This window comes from Lithobates pipiens, unplaced genomic scaffold (genome assembly GCF_037356315.1).
Source record: "Lithobates pipiens isolate NorthernLeopardFrog02 unplaced genomic scaffold, aLitPip1_a1.2 Scaffold_30, whole genome shotgun sequence".
Taxonomy (NCBI): Eukaryota; Metazoa; Chordata; class Amphibia; order Anura; family Ranidae; genus Lithobates; species Lithobates pipiens.
Window position 1 is genome coordinate 154,143,978 of NW_027507791.1, and position 24,116 is coordinate 154,168,093.

Here is a 24,116-nt window from a genome sequence, read left to right on the forward strand (position 1 = left end):
TTTCCGACAACATGATCCGATCGGACTTTGTCCGATTGTGTGTAGAGAATTCCGATCAGACAAAGTGCCACGCATGCTCAGATCAAATTCCTAGACCAAAGCTATTGGCTACTAGCCTGAATGTAGTCCCGTCATAACGAAATAACGTCATCACGTTACATACAATCGGATTTTCTGATAACTTTGTCCGACCGTGTGTATGCAACACGAGTTTCGGACAAAATTTGATGGATTTTGTTGTCGGAATGTCCGACTGTGTGTACAAGGGCTAAGAGGTAGCCAGGCAGCTAAAATTTTCAAAAGGTACTCAACAGTGGCAGCCTATGTATTTTTCAGTCCAAATTACATCAAAATAATGCATGTTAAAAATGTTTTATTAATTTTTAGTGTAAATGTGAATTTTGGTCTTACAAATTACCTGTAAATCAGCAATATAAATATCAAGCAATGAATAATGTTTTGTTTACCAGCCAGTGTATGTTTAGCCACTTGCCTACTTACACCCCCTTCCTGCCCAGGCCATTTTTCAGCTTTCAGCACTGTTGCACTTTGACAATTGCGCAGACATGCTACACTGTACCCAGATTACATTTTTATAATTTTCTTCACATAAATAGAGCTTTCTTTTGGTGGTATTTAATCACTGCTGGGTTTTTATTTTTTACAAAAAAAGACCAAAAAATGTGAATTTTTTTTTTTTACTTCGTTTCTGTCAGTGATATTTGTATTTAAGTAATTTTCTCCTTCACTGATGTGCGCTGATGAGGCGGCACTAATAGGCTGAACTGGTGGGCATTGATGAGGTGGCACTTTTGGGCACTGATTAGGTGGTACTGATGAGGAGGCACTAATACTTATGGGCACTGATAGGCGGCACTGATGGAAACAGTTAGGTGGCACTGATAGGCAGTACTGATTGGCAGCACGGATAGGTGGTACTGATGGGCATTGATGGGCTTTGATGGATGGCATTGATGGGCACCTCTGGGCATTGATGGACAGCAGTGATAGGCATTGATGGCCAGCACTGATAGGTGGGACTGATAGCCAGCTTGGACTGGCATCACTAATGGGCACTGATTGGTGGCATTTGTGGACAGTGGTGGGCACTGATTGCTGGCAGTGGTGGGCACTCACTGCTGGCACTGATTTGTGGCACTGGTGTCGCTATTGTAATCGGGGCACTGATGATCAGTGCTCTGATTACATGTGTAGGTGTCTCCTGTGAGGAGATGCCACTGATCAGCTCTCCTCGCCACACACTCTGTCAGTCTAGGGCGGGGAGCGCATTACTGGCATGTCCATGTTTACATGTGACCAGCTGTGATTTACAGAGATCGGGTCGTGCCTTTTCCTAGCAACACGGCGCGGCCCCTATCGCCGCACTGTACGCCCCCGCAGGTGCGTGAGAGCGCCCATTCTGGGGCGCCGTTATATGACAGCGTCCCAGAAAGAGAGCCGTATCGCCCCACCGTCATTTAACAGTGGGCGGGTGGAAACTAGTTAAACTCGAAGGGCATAGTACCGCTAGATTGAAGGGCACTGGTACCACTGGATTGGCGTAAGGCTGACATTTCAAAAGGGATGAAAGTCTTTATGAAGGAACTAAAGACTTGTTAGTTTAACTTCTGTAGTTGGGAAGATACTGGAGAGTTTAAGACCACATAGATGAGTTTTGGCTGAAAAAAATAAAAAAATGTACGAAAAAGTCAGCATGGATTCTTGAAAGACAGAAGTTGTCAGACATTCTTTTTAAGAGGAGGGGAGCAAAACCTTAGAGGATGCATACTTGGATTTTGCAAAAGTGTTTGACACTGCTCCCCATACACGACTAATGTGTAAGGTAAAGTCTACAAGCTTGGAAAAATAATTTTGGAAATGGATAGAAAAAGACCCTATTCAGAGAGTAGTGGTTAATCATTCATACTCTGAATGGTCTAAGGTTATCAGTGTACACCACCCCCAAGGTTCAGTGTTGGGACCCTTGCCTTTTCATATATTTATAAATGATATAGGGTCTGGGATAAAAGTAACATTTCAGTCTTTTAACCACATCAATACAGGGCATTTTCGCCCCCTTCCTTCTCAGACCAATTTTCAGCTTTCAGCGCTCTCGCACTTTCAATAAGAATTGCATGGTCATACAACACTGTACCCAAATGATATTTTTAACATTTTGTTCACACAAATAGAGCTTTCTTTTGGTGGTATTTATTCACGCCTCTGTTTTTTATTTTTTGCGATATACAGTAAGCGAAAAAAGAGTGGAAATTTTGAAAAAAAAACAATATTTTCTTTATTCTATTTTTAAAAAAATCCAATAAAATTGAATTTTGTCATAAATTTAAGCCAAAATGTATTCTGCTACATGTTTTTGGTAAAAAAAAAAAAAAAAAAATCCTGTTAGGTGTATAATAATTGGTTTGTGTGATCACAGACATATGTACGCAAATGATCATGTACAGATGTGCGCAGGTGATCACGGACATATGTGTGCAAATGATCATTGGGACATGTGATTTTACTGTTATATATGTGGGGGACATGTGTTTTGGGGATCATTACTATGTGGGGTCATGTGTTTTAGGGAAATGTGTTTTACATGTGTGGTGACACTAGACTGGTGATCAGTGAATAAAAAGCTGTAAAAAACAGCTCATACTCGCTGATCACCATCTGGCTGCAGAGATGCGTTCTCCTCTCCTCACCGACAACTTCCATGTGAGGAGAGGAGAGATGATTGCCTAGCAACCGGCTCTTTGTTTACATCACATGACACCCGTGATTGGACACAGCCATCATGTGATCAGGTGGGCCAATCAGAGACCTCCTGCCGATCTAAGATGCACCGTGTCCAGGTGACACGAGCGCATCCCGCTCCTTCTGAGGGACGTTCCTGAACGTCCACTCAGAAGGAGAGAGCACCCACCCAGCCATACATATGCAGCGGTTGAGTGGGAAGTGGTCAAGGATGACACCAAGTTATGCAGTGGAATAACGTCCTCACAGGATGTCTCCATCTTACAAGATGACCTCAATGCACTGATTAATTGGGCAACTGTGTGGCAAATGAGGTTTAATGTTGAAAAATATAAAGTTATGCACTTAACGGTAAAAATATGCATGCATCATACAGCTGGGGGAATTAATTGTGGAGAGTGTTCTGGTAGATCATAAGCTTAATAACAGCATGCAATGACAAGCAAAGTCCCTTCTTGTATTAAGAGAGGTATGGGTTGCAGAGAGAGAGAGAGAGAGAGAGAGACAAAAGAATATCGGAGAACTGGAGAAAGTGCAGGGAAGAGGAACCAAACCGTTAAAGCGGGGTTCCACCCTAAAGTGGAACCTCCGCTGATCGGAACCCTCCCCCCCTCCGGTGTCACAATTGGCACCTTTCAGGGGGGAGGGGGGTGGAGATACCTGTCAAAGACAGGTATTTACACCCACTTCCGGGCATAGACTCCCGTGGGAGTCTACGCCATTTCCTGTCCTGCCGCGCTGTCTGCTGGGACACACACGGGTCTCAGAGACAGCGCGGACAATTCCTATTGCGCTGCGCGACTCGCGCATGCGCAGTAGGGAACCGGGAAGTGAAGCCGATTCGCTTCACTTCCTGATTCCCTCACCTAGAATGGTGGCGGCAGCAGCCGAGGGCCGAGCGATCGATCGGCCTCGGCTGCCGGCATCGCTGGAACCCGGGACAGGTGAGTGTCCGTTTATTAAAAGTCAGCAGCTGTAGTATTTATAGCTGCTGGCTTTTAATATTTTTTTTGTAGGTGGAATCCCTCTTTAAGAGGCATGGAGGAGCTCAGCTATGAGGAAAGATTAGCTGAACTGAATTTATTCTCTCTTGAGAAGAGGAGATTAAGGAGGGATATGTTCAACATATATAAATACATAAGTGGCCCATATAGTGAACTTGGTATAGAGTTATTGATCTAAAGGTCATCACAGAGGACAAGTGGGCACTCTACATCTGGAGAAAAAGAGATTTCATCTCAAAATACTGAAAGGCTTCTTCACAGTAAGAGCTATAAAAATGTGGAATAGACTCCCTGAAAAGCTGGTTTTAGCCATCTCAGTACAGGCATACCCCACTTTTAAGTACACAATGGGGTTTATTTACTAAAGCTGGAAAGTGCAAAATCAGGCTCACTTCTGCATAGAAACCAATGAGCTTCCAGGTTTTATTGCCAAAGCTTAATTGAACAAGCTGGGGTTAGAAGCTCATCGGTTTCTATGCAGAAGTGAGCCTGATTTTGCACTTTCCAGCTTTAGTGATAAACCCCATTATGTACTTAAAAGTGGGGTATGCCTGTAGATTATTTTAAAAAAGGCCTGTTTTTTTTCCCTAAATGCACATCGTATAACTGGATACTAATATTTTATAAGTAAAGTTGATCCAGGGAATATCAAAAAGGAATTTTATTCTACAGCTGAACCAAATTGGGTCATGCTTTATTGGGGTTGTTTGCCTTCCTCTGAATCAACTGTGGGTATAGGATAGTGTATGTGGAGGTTTTCTATTCGTGTGTGTGTGTGTGTGTTTTTTCTGTGTTGGTTGAACTAGATGGACTTGTGTCTTTTTCAACCAGATTAACCATGTAACTATCTTACCCATGCAGAGGAGTTCAGCATTCTTCCTCATTGCTCATTTCTGCAGGCCTGAAATTCGGGAATGTGCAGACAAATATGTGGTAGAAGGCACCAGAGGATAATTAGTACGAGAGCAATTTTATAGGTGTCTTTCTCACTACCACTTGGTATAGTAAGACGTGCCACGGAGATGAGTCAGCTGATGTGAATACTGTGGTATAGGGACATTTTATTCAGGACTTTAATTTAATCATAGAGCCAAAATAATTATTTGGTGTTTGTCACAGTAGGGTTTTTTGCTTAACTCTGGATAGAAAAAATTATATTTGGAGGAAAAGTGAACTTAGTGGCCCTGTACTGTGTGTGTGTGCGTGTGTGTGTATATATGGTATATATATATATATATATATATATATATATATATATATATATATTGTAGCGGGGTGCCTGTAAAACAGGGAGAGAGAGAGAGGTGGCTGCTCATCCCTGATGTTGGATATAAAGGATTTGCATTTGTAAGGATGTTTATTACAAGACTGGTCAGTCTATGGACACAGTCAGGCTCAGTAGAGCAGAATTGTATTATTGTTTGATTGCTGGAGGAGCTGGTGGTTTGAGGGAGCAGTACCTGTAGCTGCAGTGCTGTTGAAGAATAGCCAGGTGAGCTTGTATTTTCAGTCTGAATGACGTTTAAACCCCTGTGTGGGATTCCTGAGTGGACTTTTGTTTTGTTTTTATCATTTAATAAACGTGGGCTACCAGGCCCTTAACTATAAACGCCTGTCTGATGTGGACTCGCTACATGAGAAAGCATCTACCACTGAGCTGAACAATATTATTATATTATATATATATATATATATATATATATATATACATATATATATATATATATATATATATATATTTTTTTTTAAACATGATGAGTTTTCTAAGTATGTAGTGTCTCCCTCCCATAATGTTTTTATCATTCTCCCTTCCATCCATCTGCATGCAGCTAACAAAGTTTGGTTCTTGTAGTTTATCTTGTGATGATGTGGTCAAAGTCTTCTATATAAAATGAACTGTTCCCTGTACTTTTGGTTTCCTTGAATGGAGAAATGTACAGAGGAAATTCCATGTGATGAATTTTGGCACTTCCTATCATAAATCTTAGAAGAGCAGCTCTATCATTATATTTTCTGATTTATTTTTCCAAGTTTATTTTGTTTAGCACTTGAGTTAAATGGCATACAATTGCTTGTTCTCTTTTTGAAAATTGCATAAGGTGCTTATAGCCATGTTAGTGCACTTGCAGCAAAACAGCACATGATACTTCTTTCTTCTTTTTTATTTTATTTTTTATTTGCATCAGCAATTAAAGCAGAATTATACTCTCCTCTGCTGCAGTGATATGATGTCCACAAGTTTCCTCGCCATTGCTGACTTCTGGGTTTTGGGATCTTTGTCTATCTTGATTGGCCAGGCCAGGATGACTGATGCCGTATACACATGATGGGACTATCTGGCGGACTTGGTCGGGCGGACCAGAGTCCGCTGGACAATCCGCCCGTGTGTGGGCTCCGGCGGACTTTTTCTTTCCAAAAGTCCGGCAGACTTAGAAAGAAGTTTTTGACTCAAAATTGTCCGGTGGACTGTGCTAGTCCGCCGGACTTTTGAAATGAACGGACTTGCCCATACGGAGAAAAGTCTGTTCATTTTGAACATGACTCCAGGTAGACGGAACTAGCGAAGGAAGTCAATGTCGCCTCCTCCATCAGCGAGATTGACACCTGGATTTAAAGGGGAAGCCCTATGCCGAAAAAACGGCGTGGGGGTCCCCCCAAAGTCCATAGCAGACCCTTATCTGAGCACGCAGCCCGGCCGGTCAGGAAAGGGGGTGGAGACGAGTGAGCGCCCCCCCCCCCCCGAGCCGTACCAGGCCGCGTGCCCTCAACATGGTTGTCCGCCGGACATAGCCCGCTGGAAAAGTCCGGTCATGTGTGGGCAGGTCCGCTCATTCGGAAAGTCTGGCAGACCTCAGCTGCAAAATCTGGTGGTTTGTCCGACGGATTAAGTCCGCCGGATAGTCCGATCGTGTGTACGCGGCATAAGTGTCACTAAAGGCAAAACTTTTTATTTTCATTTTGTTTAGAGTAAGGCAAGGTTATTTTTTATTTTTTTTGCCATCTGTGTCCCATTGCAGAGATTTCCCTTCACTTTCTGTCCAATATCCAAAACAGAAAGTGAGAGGAAATCCTTCGAAAATGAGGGAATCCTGGGGTGTCACCAGTGTCACAAAAACTAGTGTCCCCACTGTAAGTTTTCAAGCTGAACTCCGGGATTCAGATCTCCCCATTAACCATAGACACTTACATTTACTTTTCTCATTTTAAGCTGTAGTGTGCAGAAACAGTATATTTTATTGCCTATGACATCATAGTAAGTCAGCCAATGAATTTGGAACTTGCTACAGTTGAGGAAAGTGAAATAATAGCACTGGACCCATTGGGTTATCTCACTGTATTGCTATTTTAAAGTGCTGATGTAAATGATCTCGTGCTCATGTAAATGATTTCCCCTCTATTCTAGTTGCTCTTCCCAATGCCTGGCCATAGAAAATATATTACAGAAATTGAAACTGAGGCGTCACAAAACTGCTAAGAGGTCCAGATACAGTACAACTTTATTCCATTAAAAGTCAGGAGGTCCAAAAGCACCTCCTTCATCTGGGCTTTCTTGGAAATGTGAATAAACTAGAATGTGAACCTTTTTAATGTTGTTTTTCCAGTGTGATTACAAGCACAGGCCATGTCAGCAGCTGGTTTGGCAGGAAAAGATAATGATAAATGTTCAATTCACTTCTAGTTTATTCACATAGTTGTCAATAAAGCCCTGGTGAGGGGATTACTTTTGAGCCCCTCAAATGCATTGGCTATGTTTTGGATTGTCCCCGACTTTTATTAGAATAAGTTTGTATCTGGACATCTTAGTGTCGTGTGGCACTTCAATTTTCATTCTTGTTTGTTTGAAGCTGCCTGCCTGGGAACCAGATCATTTACATCAGCACTTTAAAATGGCAATACGGTGAGATAACCCAGTGGTATTTTTTCTCTTTCCTCAACTGTAGCAAGCTCCAAATTCATTGACTGACTTACTATGATGTCATAGGCAATAAAACATACTGTTTCTGCACACTACAGCTTAAAATTAGAAAAGTAAATGTCTATGGTTAATAGGGAGATCTGGATCCTGGATTTCAGCTTGAACTTTGGTAAATATTTTATATAATTATTTATTTGTTCATTCGGACACTAATGAGGAAGAAAACCACATGGGCCAGACAATGAAATCTAAATTACTGCTTTTTTATTTTTTTTATTTACAGTTAGTGAAAGAAGCAGGGTCTCATGTCCTTTTCATGGATGATGAAAAACTACGCTTGGAACAGCTGCTGGCAGATATTCAAGATGGCTGTAGTGATGACGATGCCACAGTGAGTGAAAGTTTTTCAAGTTCTCTCGCTATAATTATTTATACACAATTAAAAACAATTTTTTAGACCATGTCACGTCTTTAGTAGAGGTAGATTGCTGATGTGATAATGGTGAAGGAAAAGTGCAACAACTGAGTAGTTGGGATGAGAAATTAGGAAAGTGTGGACTATAATTTCGTAGACTCCTTAGTACAAAGAAGACTGGATTTTGAGATCATGCACACATTAAGACTCATGTATCCGCTTTCTTGTTCCAGAGATAAGCAAAGTTCTAATCCTTACCCCCCAGATAGTTTACCTCATCTACACAATATGTTTCTGTCTGGTCCTACCCTTTGTAAATGTAATCCTCTGTAATAATCCATCAAAGTCTACCATGGTCATAGCAAACAACGCTTTTGACAAGTATGCCTTCTCCATCAGAGCAAGTCGCGTGCAGCCACCCTTAAAATGTCTGCCCTTTAGTAATCTAGCTAAAACCAACAAAATTGTGCCATGCCTCCCTGAAGACTACAATGCCAATATCACTGGATGTCTTAGGCAGTACAGTAGATACCATAAACCTAGGCTGAAGGGCAGTCGCCTTGCTGTAGCATTATGTAACGATCAACTTTTCCACTAGGTAACTGATGTTGTGTACAAACTGCTAGGCTAAAAATGATTTAAAAACCTGTTACAGGCACACACAGACGTTACATTGCAGATCCACCTAGGGGTTAGTGTCGATAGGTGCATGTAAGTTTGAGTTTTCTGATGATGGCACATTGAATAGCATAGCAATTATTACAAAGGATTATATTTGTTTATGATTAGTCTAAGCCTGCAAACTGTAGATATTTGTAACCTCAAGCTCTGATAATGTGCACATTGTTTTGGTCTAAAGTGATCACGTATTTACATTTGATGTATAGTTTTTATTAAAGTAGACGTCCACCCTAAAACTAAAATCCCTGCATCTATAGGCATCCACGATCAAACACTAACCTATGAAGCCCTGTAAAGAAAAAAATCTGTATACATACCTTTTTTAAAAGCCACTCTGACCTGGTCCCACGCAGAGCTGTCATCTACGGCTTTGCTGTGGAGGTGGGGGGGGGACACATCTGACAACGGAAGCCCCATAGTAACTCTATGGGTGACGTCACTCCCCATTAATTTCACAGACGTCGGCTGTGTCCTCTGCAGAGCTTCTGCCGCTGAAGACTGGGTGGGATCGGCTTAAAAAAAAAAGGTATGTATACTGATTTTTTCTTTACAGGACTAGAAAAGTTAGTGTTAGTGTTAGATTGTGGATGTCTATAACACTAACACTAACTTTTCTAGTCCTGTAAAGAAAAAAATCAGTATACATACCTTTTTTTGAAGCCGATCCCACCCAGTCTCCAGCGGCAGAAGCTCTGCAGAGGACACAGCCGACAAGGTCTGTGAAATTAATGGGGAGTGACGTCACCCATAGAGTTACAATGGGTCTTCTGTTGTCAGATGTGTTCCCCCCCGCCTCCACAGCAAAGCCGTAGATGACAGCTCTGCGTGGGACCAGGTCGGAGTGGCTTCAAAAAAGGTATGTATACAGATTTTTTCTTTACAGGGCTTTATAGGTTAGTGTTAGATCGTGGATGCCTATAGATGCAGGGATTTTAGTTTTAGGGTGGACGTCTACTTTAAGTAATAAAGTTTTGTACAATTATAGCTATTGAATTGGAAAGTTTGGAGTTTAAGTAATACCCTCTATTGTCCAACATAAGTTATTAAAGATGCAAGTTTTCAGAAAAAGTCTGATTCCTTCCTCGGTCATTATACAATAAAATGATGCCTAAGGAAAGAACCTTCTCTTTTTTTACAATTGTATTTGCCAATAAAGGGCATCACTTAAACTCCAAATGTTCTGAACTCTATTATTAATAAACAGTTCTAACCTACTACACTATGCAAGTGTGCTTTGATGTTGGTGATTGCAGTGTCTGGACAGTTGATATTAAAGGATCAATAAAGGCAAATTTTTTTTTTTTTTTAAATAACAAACATGTTATACTTACCTCCACTGTGCAGCTCGTTTTGCACAGAGTGGCCCCCGAACCTGCTCTTCTAGGGTCCCTCGACGGCTGTCTCGGCTCCCTCCCGCTAGGACTCCACAACTTCATGCGAGCTCCCTCGCATAGTGTGGAGTGCTTGTGGGCGCACTCCCGTTATACAGCGAGCGGCCGTAGCCGCTCGATGTATCACTCGGCCCCGTCCCCCAGGTGCCGCGTCATTGGATGTGATTGACAGCAGCATGAGCCAATGGCTGCGCTGTTTTCAATCCATCCACTCTAGCCAATCAACGGCCAGGGTAAGCTGCGAAGAGGACGTCGGGGGCGAGCGCAGGACTTTTGCTGGGTCAGGTAAGTAAAACGGGGGGGGGGGGGGGGCAGCATTGTCAGATGTTTTTTCACCTTAATGCATAGAATGCATTGAGGTGAAAAAACGTTTACCTTTACAACCACTTTAATATTTCAAGATTTCTAATGCCCGACATCAGAACCTTCAATGTCATCATAGTTTTAATTATTAATTGTTGATCAAATATAAAACAATTGCAATATATCAAATTATCCTTATAATTATAATTCTGTCTCATTTTTTTATTCACATACAATGCATTTCATTTGTAGACAAATCTTTCCCTTTGGCTGTTGCCTGGTGAAGGCTACACTCCAGAACCGGAAGAACTTACACAGCTGGCAAACATAGAAGCACAGCTTCAGGTGTTTTGCAGAACTACAGAAACCAGCGATTGTAACTATGGCGATGTGTCACCCACACAATCAAAATCGGTAAAAAAACAACTTTTAATACACAGTATGTGTAGTAATGATTTAAAGCATAATTACTTAGCAAGGCTTTACACCTGTCCCTTTATCGCTGTTACATATCTTGTGCACTAAAATTTGAGGTCCAACAGTTCATCAAAGAGCATGTAGCTAGAGTTGCAGGTCATCAGTAAGGTGGAACTAAATGTAAAAACTAAGCAATTCCAAACAGGCAAACTTTTTATTGCAGAAGAGACATGCAATAAAAAAAAACACCTCCCTTGCATTTCTAGCTGCAGCCATCATGAGTTTTTACTTTTTGGAATCCATCTGCCCATAGTCCATTAATGCAGGCAGGAGGGTGTGCTTAACTGAAAAAGCCAGATGAAAGAAAAACATGTTTTTCATATAGATGAGGTTTAGCAAGTATGATGGCTTAAAGAGAAGCTAAACTCTGCAAACATTGTTAATTATTTTCAATCCTTATGCTGCTAGCATTAGTAAATAGATAGGAAGGTACATTATATTTAGTTATATTAAACTTTATATTTATTTATTTTTACTTTATTTGCTTCCTGAATTCTGGCCTAGGCCAAAATGATATCATATATCCCAGGAGTCTTCATGGGTATTTGTTTCTTTCATTTGGAGGAGTGGATTTCTCACTTAGGCACACCCTTTAATCCAAGGGAATTTTTGTTTCTTTTAAGAAGTAAAAACTCAGGATGGCCATAGCTAGAAATTCTAGGGAGAGGTTTTGCAGTGATATCTCAACATAATAAAGCATGGAGAAATAAATACAGTCAGGTCCATAAATATTGGGACATTAGTATTTTGTCAATCTTTTTGGCTCTATACACCACCACAATGGATTTGAAATGAAACAAACTAAATGTGCTTTAACTGCAGACTTTCAGCTTTAATTTGAGGGTATTTACATCCAAATCAGGGGAACAGTGTACAACAGTTTGTATATGTGCCTCCCACTTTTTATGGGACAATTGGCTACTCAGCTGTTCCATGGCCAGATGTGTGTTATTCCTTCATTATCCCATTTACAAGGAACAGATAAAAGTTCCAGAGTTAATTTCAAGTGTGCTATTTGCATTTGGAATCTGTTGCTGTCAACGCTCAATATGAGATCCAAAGAGCTGTCACAATCGGTGAAGCAAGCCATCAATTAGGCTGAAAAAACAAAACAAACCCATCAGAGAGATAGCAAAAACATTAGGTGTGGCCAAATCAACTGTTTGAAACATTCTTAAAAAGAAAGAACGCTCCAGTGAGCTCAGCAACACCAAAAGACCCGGAAGACCACGGAAAACAACAGTGGTGGATGACCGAAGAATTCTTTCCCTGGTGAAGAAAACACGCTTCACAACAGTTGGCCAGATCAAGAACACTCTCCAGGAGGTAGGTGTATGTGTGTTAAAGTCAACAATCAAGAGAAGACTGCACTAGAGTGAATACAGAGGGTTCACCACAAGATGTAAACCATTGGTGAGCCTCAAAAATAGGAAGGCCAGATTAGAGTTTGCCAAACAACATCTAAAAAAGCCTTCACAGTTCTGGAACAACATCCTATGGACAGATGAGACTAAGATCAACTTGTACCAGAGTCATGGGAAGAGAAGAGTATGTAGAAGGAAAGGAACTGCTTGTGATCCAAAGCATACCACCTCATCGGTGAAGCATGGTGGTGGTAGTGTCATGGCGTGGGCATGTATGGCTGCCAATGGAACTGGTTCTCTTCTATTTATTGATGATGTGACTGCTGACAAATGCAGCAGGATGAATTCTGAAGTGTTTCGGGCAATATTATCTGCTCATATTCAGCAAAATGCTTCAGAACTCATTGGACAGCCCTTCACAGTGCAGATGGACAGTGACCCGATGCATACTGCGAAAGCAACCAACGAGTTTTTTAAGGGAAAAAAGTCAATCACCTGACCTGAATCCGATTGAGCATGCATTTCACTTGCTGAAGACAAAAGTGAAGGGAAAATGCCCCAAGAACAAGCAGGAACTGAAGACAGTTGCAGTAGAGCCCTGGCAGAGCATCACCAGGGATGAAACCCATCGTCTGGTGATGTCTATGCATTCCAGATTTCAGGCTGTAAATGACTGCAAAGGATTTGCAACCAAGTATTAAAAAGTTTGATGGATGATTGTTAATCTGTTTCATTACTTTTGGTCCCTTAAAATGTGGGAGGCACCTCTACAAACTGTTGTAATTCCTACACCGTTCACCTGATTTGGGTGTATATGCCCTCAAATTAAAGCTGAAAGTCTGCAGTTAAAGCACATCTTGTTTGTGTCATTTCAAATCCATTGTGGTGGTGTATAGATCCAAAAAGATTATAATTGTGTCAATGTCCCAATATTTATGGCCCTGACTGTAGATATATACAAAGAGAAAATGGTCTGGTGTTGCCAGTGTCACACCTCCATCCCCAAATTAAATACACAAAGGTTAATGAGATTATGCAATGTAAACCTAGTTTATAAATGTATGAAAATTGTATAACATTCATTGTATATGAGATGCATAAACAGAGGTGCCAAACCACTTGGCAGTGATAGATGCAGCATACCAAGCGGCTACATACATATATATTTTCAATTATTGATGTACGGTAATACACATAAATCATAAAACTCAATGCTTTTCGCGACTCACTGCATTTCTTCAGGAGTAGATGTAAATGCAGTGTATCTACAGAATAAAAATATAAATGAGAAATATATAACATAAAGATAAATGCCATAAGGCAGATATGGGGGACTTTACACAAAGAGATCTCATACTCACATGTGGACTGACCCAGCGTCTCAAAAGCCAATTAACCACTTTAGCCCCGGAAGATTTGGCTGCTCAACGACCAGAGCACTTTTTACAATTTGGCACTGCGCTGCTTTAACTGGTATTTGCACAGTCATGCAATGCTGTACCCAAACAAAATTTGCGTCCTTTTTTTTCCCACAAATAGAGATTCCTTTTGATAGTATTTGATTGCCTCTGCAATTTTTGCTTTTTGTGATATAAATGGAAAAAGACCAAATATTTTGCAAAAAAATATATTTTCTACTTTTTGTGAATACATTTTTTTTATAAATTCAGTTTTGGTCATACATTTAGGCCAAAATGTATTCTGCCACATGTCTTTGGAAAAAAAAAATGTCAACAGGCATATATTTATTGGTTTGTGCAAAAGTTATTGCGTCTACAAACTAGGGTACATTTTCTGGAATTTACACAGCTTTTAGTTTATGACTACCATTTCTCATTTCTTGAGGTGCTAAAATGGCAGGGCAATACAACCCACCCCCCCCCCATGACCCCATTTTGGAAAGTAGACACCCCAAGGAAATTTCTGAGAGGCATGTTGAGCCCATTGAATATTTAATTTTTTTGTCACAAGTGATTGAAAAATGACAGAATTACACAAAGTTGTCGCTAAATTATATATTGCTCACACATGCCATGGTTATATGTGGAATTACACCCCAAAATCCCAAAATACATTCTGCTGCTTCTCCTGAGTATGGGGATTCCTCATGTGTGAGACTTTTTGGGAGCCTAGCCGCGTCAGTGTATCACAGTTTTGAAGGCCATAAAATCGCAAGATAGCACAACACCCCCCCCCCCCCCCCCCAAATGACCCAATTTTGGAAAGTAGACACCCCAAGCTATTTGCTGAGAGGCATGTTGAGTCCATGGAATTGTCACAAGTTTCGGAAATATTACACTTTGTTTTTCTTTTTTGCACAAAGTTGTCATTCAATGAGATAATGTTCAAACATGGCATGGTTATATGTGGAATTACACCCCAAAATGCATTCTTGGGACAAAATATAAAATATTCCATGGATTCAACATGCCTATCAGCAAATAGCTTGGGGTGTCTACTTTCCAAAAAGGGGGCATTTGGGGGTTTTGAACTGTCCTGGCATTTTATGCACAACATTTAGAAGCTTATGTCACACATCACCCACTCTTCTAACCACTTGAAGACAAAGCTTTTTAAAGCAAAAGCCCTACAGATTAAAATGGTGGGTGACAGTATTTGCGCAGCGATTTTTCAAACGCAATTTTTTGGGGGAAAAAACACACTTTTTTAAAATTTTAATGCACTAAAAACACACTATATTGCCCAAACGTTTGATGAAATAAAAAAGATGATCTTATGTCGAGTACATGGATACCAAACACGACATGCTTTAAAATTGTGCACAAACATGCAGCAGCGACAAACTACATACATTTTTAAAAGCCTTTACAGGCTACTATTTTAGATGTACATAAGAGATATACTGCTAAAATTACTGCCCTCGATCTGACCTTCGCGGTCATACCTCACATGCATGGTGTAATTGCTGTTTACATATGACACCAGACAGACGCTTGCATTTGCCTTTGTGCGTGAGCACGGGGGGGCAGGGGTTTTTTTTTTTTTTTTTTTTTATTGATTTTTTTAAAATCATTTTTATTGTTTTCTCAGGGAATGTAAAAATTCCCTATGATTGCAATCGGTGGTGACAGGTTTTTATTTTTTATTTTTTATTGGGGTCTATTAGACCCTAGATCTCTCCTCTGCCCTCAAAGCATCTGACCACACCAAGATCGGTGTGATAAAATGCTTTGCCAATTTCCCAATGGCACTGTTTATATCCGGTGAAACCTAAGTCATTAAATGCTCGTAGCTCCTGGTTCCTTAGGCCATAGAGATGATTGGAGCCATTTTTGGCTCTGATCAGCTCTATGGTCAGCTGGCGGAACCACCGGCTGCATTCTCGGGTTCCCTGTTGGGAGAGCCCGAGAAAACCATGGAAGATGGTGGGGGGGGGGGGCTTATAAAAGCAGTCTAGAGGCTAATTAGCCACTAGGATTGCTTTTACATGAAAGCCAACTACTGGCTGAAAAAATGATACCAATATCATACATAAACCTGCAGGCATCATTCTGGTATAACCACTCAAAGTCCAGCAACATACCAGTTGTTCTTTTTTCATGCAGCCTGTGGGCTGAACGAAAAAAGAGATTGATCGGTGGGTATGCCCACCATTAGAATACCACCCTTCATCCACCCACCCACTTTTAATGATGCATACATGCACATTTTTTTATTTATTTTTTTAACTGTGGTTGTGAAATCACCTCCGACAGTGTTGGAGTCGCGGCTTTACATATTGTGGGAGCAAAGGCTGTTTCTGTCAAGATAAATAAACCTGTGCTGCAGCTGAATGGTGTACCTGCTAAGCAAATGATGGTTAACAATAAAACAAAGTAACATTACAGTATAACAGTAAGACTTACCATACCTGCATTTCTGAAGTGAAGGTAAATGTCTATCCATCTGTATGCTCTACTCTGCTGAACTATCTGACATTACTGTATTATATTTGGTAAATGTCTTCTGCTGTCATATATTTAAACTTCTATATTTAATGCTAGCTACCGTATTGGCGTATAACGCACACTTTTTTCCCCCCTAAAATCAGGGGGAAATCGGGGGTGCATGTTATATGCCAATCCCCCGCTATTTCTAATCCTTTCTGCCGCTCTCTGAGGCTTCCGAGTTTTTTTGGCAGCACTCGGCCATTCTCGGCTATCTTCTGCCATTCTCGGCTATTTTCTGCCATTCTCGGCGGCTTTCGGAAAGACAAAAGCTGCAGAGAACGGCTAAGTGTGGCCGAAAATAGCCGAGAACAGCCGAGTGCGGCTGAAAATACCCGAAAGCCGCCGAGAGGGGACGAGAACTACCGAGCGCCGCCGAGATACACAGGACATCCACTCTGTATCTCGGCTGTGCCATTTTTAAATGGCAAAGCCACAGACAAGGCTACAAATGACTGATGAGGCTAAATGCAAGGCTGCAAATGACTGACGAGGCTAAATGCAAGGCTGCAAATGACTGACAAGGCTGCATTTATGGGCGTTTAAATGTAAGTTTTTTTCCTTAAACTTCCCTCCTAAAAGTTTTTTTCTTTTAAATTACCTCCTAAGTTTGGGGTGCGTGTTATACGCCGATAAATACGGTATATAACGACCACACTGCAATAGCAACATTACTGGTGATTGATTCTCAACCCCATTTGGCTTGAGTGATCAAGAGAGGTAATTAGCTTTATGACCTTAGCCTGTGTCTGGTCTTGGTCACCTCCTCTCCCATATTCAGGTGTCTCAAATCAGACCCTATAATGACCAATTGAGAAATGCATGCCTTTTCAGTCTCCCTATAAATTCAAAGCAGCCTATGGGGTGGTGCAGACAGCAGCAAGGTGTAGACAACATGGCTCTTTCCTGAGTGGCTCTGTCACGAGTGATGCACGGTTTCACCGCTGCAGTTTAACAAAAGCAGGATAGTTAAAGCTGAGTGAAGATAAACGACAAGAACTCTGTTCCACTCTGCAAGATGACAAGCAAACCAGCATTTACATTTATTTTATATGGAGTCAGATTCCCACTCTCTGTCCACTAACATGCTCCTTATTCTCTTCCTTCTCACATCAGTGTCTTCCATCCTCAAAGTATCCTTACTCTACCCCTCCTCTCTACCCTGCAGCATGCACATATCACCCTCACCCCTACCCTCTCCCTACTATTGCACCCATCATCTCCTGCATTCGCTGCACCCACATGCTGACATAAACACCAGGGCCACTAGACACGTGCGCTCATGGACATCCCAATCCCAACTTGCTTTCCTCGCCCTCTTCCTTCTCCTAGTCTTAGGTGACAGTTCTCCTAATCCTGGTCCACCATTTTCCAACTGAAAGCCACATATCCAATACCCCTCCTCCTCTGGCAACCACAGCAATGTACTCAGTTTAATTTCTATCTCCCTGCTTCCTCAAAGCAGCCCACCAATCAAATGCGCCCTTTGGAACGACGACTCCATCTGTAACAAGCTAACATCTGTACATGACCTCTTCCTCTCTCATGGCTTGAACATACTCGCCATAACCAAAACCTGGATTCAAAATTTTGACTTAGCTTCTCCTGCTGCCCTTTCCAATGGTGGTCTCTATTGGACTCACTCCCCCAGACCCAACCGACAGAAAGAATGTGGAGTTGGATTGCTTCTATCCCCACAAAGCACCTTCCAAGTCCTTCCTGTCCCTCCCTCTCTTCTTTTGAGATGCACTGTATTTGTCTGTTTTCTCCCATTTCTCTGAGGATTGCAGCAATTTATTGGCCTCCTGGATGGGTATATCACTTTTTTGACCTTCTTAACCTCATCTTTTGACATAACCCAATGGACACATATTTTCACTCACTCCAATGGTAATACCCTTGACCTTGTATTCTCCCATCTCTGCAACCCTGGCAACCTCACCAACACCCCCTTTCCTCTTTCTGATCACAACCTCATTAGTTTCATTGTATCCTTGCCTCCAACCACCCATCCCACCAAGCAGAAAACAACTACTTGTAGAAACTTTCGCCACTTTAACCCTTCTCTTCTCTATTCCGCTACTGACCACCTATATGACATAATCTCTCCCCTGCCCTGACCTGGCCACCTCTGTCTACAACAGTTCACTCTCATCATCACTAGATGCACTTGCTCCTCTAACCACACGCAGAATCAGGCCTCGACCGTTACAACCCTGGCAAACTGACACACCAGAGATCTCAAGAGATAGCTGTGCTCTTGAACGACAGTGGTGTAAAACCAAATGCCTGCAAGACTTCACCATATATAAATCTGCCCTTCTAAAATACAATTCCTACCTCCATGCTACCAAACAAGCCTACTTTGTCACTTTTGTTAATACCTTGTCATCCAGTCCTCATCGGCTCTTCTCAACCTTTAACTCTCTGCTTCGTCCCCCACCCCATCTACCCACTAACTCACTCACTGCCCATGAGATTGGCAATCACTTCAAAGACAAGATTGATGCAATTCGTGAGGACACCTACACTGTGCGTACATCTTTCCCACCCAACATACATTGCCTAACAGCACATTCAACACTCTCCTCTTTTGAACTGGCTACTACTGAAGAGGTTACAAAACTTTTCTCAGATGCCCACCTAACCAATTGTCCCTTAGATCATGTTCCCTCACAACTGCTACGGTCACCCTCTTCTTCTATCCTATGATCCCTCACTCACATCTTCAATCTCTCCCACTCTAGTGGCACCTTCCCCTCCCTTCTAAAACTTGCGCAGATCACGCCCATACTTTAAAAGCCCTCACTGGACCCATCAACCTGAACAACTTAAGACCTATCTCATTGCTTCCATTCCACCCTAAACTTCTAGACCACTTTGTCTACAACCGTCCTAGCTCCTACCTCAGTGTAAATAAACTTCTTAACCCCTTACAGTCTGGTTTTTGCTCGCAGCACTCCACGGAAACTACCATACTAAAACTCACTAACAATTTACTAACTGCTAAAACCACCAGTACTCCATACTCCTACTACTTGACCTCTCTGCGGCCTTTGATACTGTTGACCACCCGCTCCTTCTCAATAAACTACATTTTCTTGGCCTCCGAGATTCTGCTCTATCCTGCTTCTCTGCCTACCTATCACAGTGCTCCTTGGTTACTTCATAACCGCCCACGGCTTCAAATACCACTTATATGCTGATGACACCCAAATCTATCTGTCTACTCCTCACTTCACTCCTTCAGTCTCCTCTTGCATTACTAACTTACTAACTGACATATCAGCATGGTTGTCGCACCACTTCCTTAAACGAAATCTCTCTAAAAATTAGCTATTAATATCCCCCCCCCCCCCCGCCCGTGCCCCCCTCCCGTGCCCCCCTCCATAACTTTTCCATCAAATTCAACAATGCAGCTCTCAGTCTCTCCCCTCACGCCAGAGTACTAGGTGTAATCCTAGACTCTGACTTGTCATTTCAGCCTCAAGTCCAATTGTTGTCAAAAGTTTGTAGAATTTACCTCCATAACATCTCTAAAATTCGCCCCTTTTTAACAAATGTATTGAGAAGAGCGACAAAAGTGGGACTTTACATGAAGTGCGTGAGTGCAATAAGATAACATTTGGTGAGCAATTAGGAAAATGTATTAAATGGTTCATAAAGTTAATCAATATTCTGAATAAAAAGTAAAAAGGTAGTGGTGCGCGGTACTATGGTGAAGAGTTAAAACAGGTTTAATATATTCAATAGGTACTCAAAAGATTAGAAGATAAATGTAATATCGTCTCCACTACAGGTAATAAATGGAACGTAGAAAAAGAAAAGACAATATATGTATATAAAAAATATAAAATATATATATATATATGTATATATAGTGAGGGACCCTCACTCCTATGCGTAGTAGTATTTTGAGTGGTAGACAAATGGATAAGAAAAACAATTCCCTGATGAAGTCACGTGACCGTGACGAACACTAGTCGGGACGCTACCGGAAGTGACGCAATCGAGCTCGAGGCTCGTTTATACACCATACAAAAACTCTGTCTGTTTGTGAGTACCAAAGCTGTTTTTATAAATAAATTTCTATACTGTTGAAAAATACTATACTATGGGGCTCCCTTCCTCCTTATCTGTTTAACCCCTTGCATAAAACCGCCGAGGTATACCACCAATTCCCCCCCCCACGCTGAAGTACCGCTGAGGGACCACTTACAGAGCCCAATACGGTACAGTAGGCAGGAGACGCCAGGACCCGGGGACACGTGAATAGGACCTCGAGGGATAAGGACCACCAGGAACCCTGAGGATACATATACCATATGCTGTTACCTTACAGCTGTAAGGTAAGGGGACACCCATATTCTGATTACACAGGACCACGTGGGAGATATCCACCATCACCATTATCACTGGTTTAAATCTCTACCTTATAGTGCACATATATTTTAAGCACCAGCATTGCAGGCGACTGTCTTGTTACATGCGATTTTGGGCTAATCGCCACTTGTTGTTGCACCAGCTGAATGGACAATTTTAACTAGGATTACTGTTCCATTGTTGTTTTTTTATATTTTTTATAGTTTCAAACACTGTGCACCTTTTTCCTTCTGTTTTGGATTATTCCCAGAGGGTTGTTTCCCTCTCACCAACACTTGGATCGTTTATGCGTTTTTGTTTTGATTCAACAATTTGATTTATTTTCTTTGATTGTATGATTCAATTTAGTGCACTGCACCGATATTTAAGTTTATGGTATAAAGACACCCGCACAGAGTCACTTTGCTTAACCCTCCCTTGGCTTTAACACCATATGCGATTTCTTTAGTCACAAGGCAAGCATTACTTACATCTTTTGCCTTATCTAGCTAATGATTACTTTTGTACACTGTTACACATATACTTTGACTTAGCAGATTTTCTTTTCAGATCTATTTATTGTTCAGCACTAGCACTTTGTATGCGTTTTTCGTCATTTTTAACAAATCGCATGGTGATTCACTTTATATATTTTTTATTTTGTCCACTATTTTATGTATAGTACTTTAGTCACTGAAACAAATACAGTAGTAGTTATTTTCACGGACCTTCTTTATATTCAGCACTGCCACTTTATGCAACTCTGCTACCTAAAAAAATCGCATTGGGACCACCAGTCTTATTTATCATTAATTGTTTTTCTTATCCATTTGTCTACCACTCAAAATACTACTACGCATAGGAGTGAGGGTCCCTCACTATATATACATATATATATATATTTTATATTTTTTATATACATATATTGTCTTTTCTTTTTCTACGTTCCATTTATTACCTGTAGTGGAGACGATATTACATTTATCTTCTAATCTTTTGAGTACCTATTGAATATATTAAACCTGTTTTAACTAGATTCTTCACCATAGTACCGCGCACCACTACCTTTTTACCTTTTGTCTTCTCCAATTGGGGTTCAAGTACCCCATTTCAGTGTGTGCAGTGGTGCAACAATTGTATTACTCTTTGATTAGGCGCAGGAATATTCTCTTTTATAATATTCTGAATACATATTATAGGGATAGAAACATATGACTTTACCAAATCATTGTTTCATTCAAAGTCCCAATCACCCAGTGAATTAAATTCAAAATACTAACCACAACATACAAAGCCATTTTACAATTCTGTCCCGAGCTACATCATCAATCTTGTCTGCAAATATCACCCAAATCGTCCTCTCTGCTCTTCTCAAGACCTCCTACTCTCAAGCTTTCTCATCTTCTCCTATGCTCATCTCCAGGATTTCTCCAGAGCCTCTCCCATCCCCTGGAACTCACTATCTCCACCTGTCCAGCTGTCCCCTACATTTACTAACTTCAGGCTATCGCTGAAAACTCTTCTCTTCAGGAAAGCCTATCACGTCTCCAACTAAATTTTTTACCACTTCCATCAGCTCATTCCCCACAGTTACAACCTTTTGTACCACCTGCCCCACCCTATTAGATTGTAAGTTCTTCTGAGCAGGGCCCTATTAATCCTCTTGTATTTTATTGTATTATAACTGTATTGTCTCCCTTTTATATTGTAAAGCGCTGCGTAAACTGTTTTCGCGATATAAATCCTGTATAATAATAATAATACCTGCAAAGTAAATACAATAAAACATAAAACATTGCAGTCTGTGCCTGAAATAAAAAAATATGCCGATGCATGGGGGCAACCTGCCCCTAATGTTAGGAGCAAATCGCTCCTCCACCCCTGCCCCCATGCTTCGGCATATATGCTCTTTCTTTTTATTTTTTTTAACTGTGGTGGTGAAATCACCTCTGACATCACTGGAGTCGTGGCTTTATGTATCGTGGGAGCAAACGCTGTTGCTGTCAAGATAAATAAGCCTGTGCTGCAGCTGACTGGCAAACCTGCTAAGCAACTTATGGTTAACAATAAAACAAACATTACAGTATAACATACCATGCCTGCAAAGCAAATACAATAAAACATAGTAAAAATAAAACAGAGAGAGAACGATAGATATAGAACAGTAGAGCAAAAATAATAGCGAGAGAGAGAAGAAAAATACAACCACAAGTATTTTTGGATTTTTTTTTTTTAGATTTTTTGTTGTGTGTGTGTGTTTTATTTTTTTTTCACTTTTATAAAAACTGTAAAACTGAACGTTGCAGATTAGGACACAGAGGGGTTTTTCCACAACACCAGTCACCATAGAAATTTGAGCCATTGTGTCTGCATGAAGGGAGGACAGAATGAAAACGTTCTTATTATCCCTCCACTTCACAGCAAGCAAATTATTACATTTCAAGCAGGCTCTATCGTCCAACCTAAGATGGGAATCTACAAGCTGCTGGGGTAAGCCCCGGCGATTAGATTGCACGGTGCCACATGCGCCAATTTGGTTATCAAACAAGTGACTAAAAAGTGGCATGTTTGTGTAATAATTGTCCACATACAAGTGGTACCCCTTTCCGAATAAGGGTGACACCAAGTCCCACACAATCTTACCAGTGCTCCCTATGTAGTCTGGGCAGTTCTCCAGCTCTGCGCAACTATCTCTTCCCTTGTAAACCATAAAACTATATGTATAGCCAGTGGCCCTGTCACAGAGCTTATACATATTAACCCTGTATCTGGCATGCTAGCTGGGAAAACACTGTTTGAATGACAAGCAGCCAGAAAACTTAATCAGGGACTCGTCAACGCAGACAACTTGATGGAGAGTGTGGTGGAGATTTTGAAATATAATATCTATAGCAAGGAGCTTTAAACCATTGTGAGGACTTTCTAATTACATTTCCATGCCTCGTTTTATAAGTATGTGTGTGTGTGTGTATATATATATATATATATATATATATATATATATATATATATATATATATATATATATATATATAAGAGAGAGAGAGAGAGGAATGTATGACTTAATATTTTCAGGTTTATGTGTATGTATATATGTCTGTATATATATATATATATATATATCTGTATCTCAAGACACACCAACATCTTTTGGTGTGTTTTTTGCATAGTAAATAAATTGTTCTATTGTTCTTTGGGACGAGGGGCAGACATTGAGGCTCCCAAGTCCTTGAAATGCTAATGTTGAAACTGGCAGGGTTGGGGATCAAAGGAAGTTGCTCAACATATATAGACAGAAAGGCACCGGAAGTTTAGGTGGGAAGCATGCAGAATCTGAGGCAACTCAACAAATAAACATTATGCTGCAGGGGTAGCCAATCAGGATTCAATGCCACTTCTGAACCAATGAGGTGACCCTGAGTTCTCATTGGTAGCATTGTGGTAGTCTAACCACATAAAACCAATATCCCTAGACATGCTAATTCTCTCTCTCTCT

General features: G+C 41.0%; 1 protein-coding gene across 4 annotated transcripts in view; it reads left to right on the top strand.

The window, feature by feature from the left end:
* The window catches only part of FSIP1 (fibrous sheath interacting protein 1), a 265,899-nt gene that overhangs the window by 175,664 nt on the left and 66,119 nt on the right, over positions 1 to 24,116 (top strand). For 3 of the 4 annotated variants that reach the window (XM_077465009.1, XM_077465011.1, XM_077465010.1), the window contains exons 8-9: positions 7,964 to 8,071; positions 10,723 to 10,884. In XM_077465009.1, coding sequence (XP_077321135.1) covers positions 7,964 to 8,071; positions 10,723 to 10,884 — 270 coding nt within the window. The remainder of the gene's footprint in view (positions 1 to 7,963; positions 8,072 to 10,722; positions 10,885 to 24,116) is intronic. The other variant, XM_077465012.1, reaches the window with a different exon arrangement.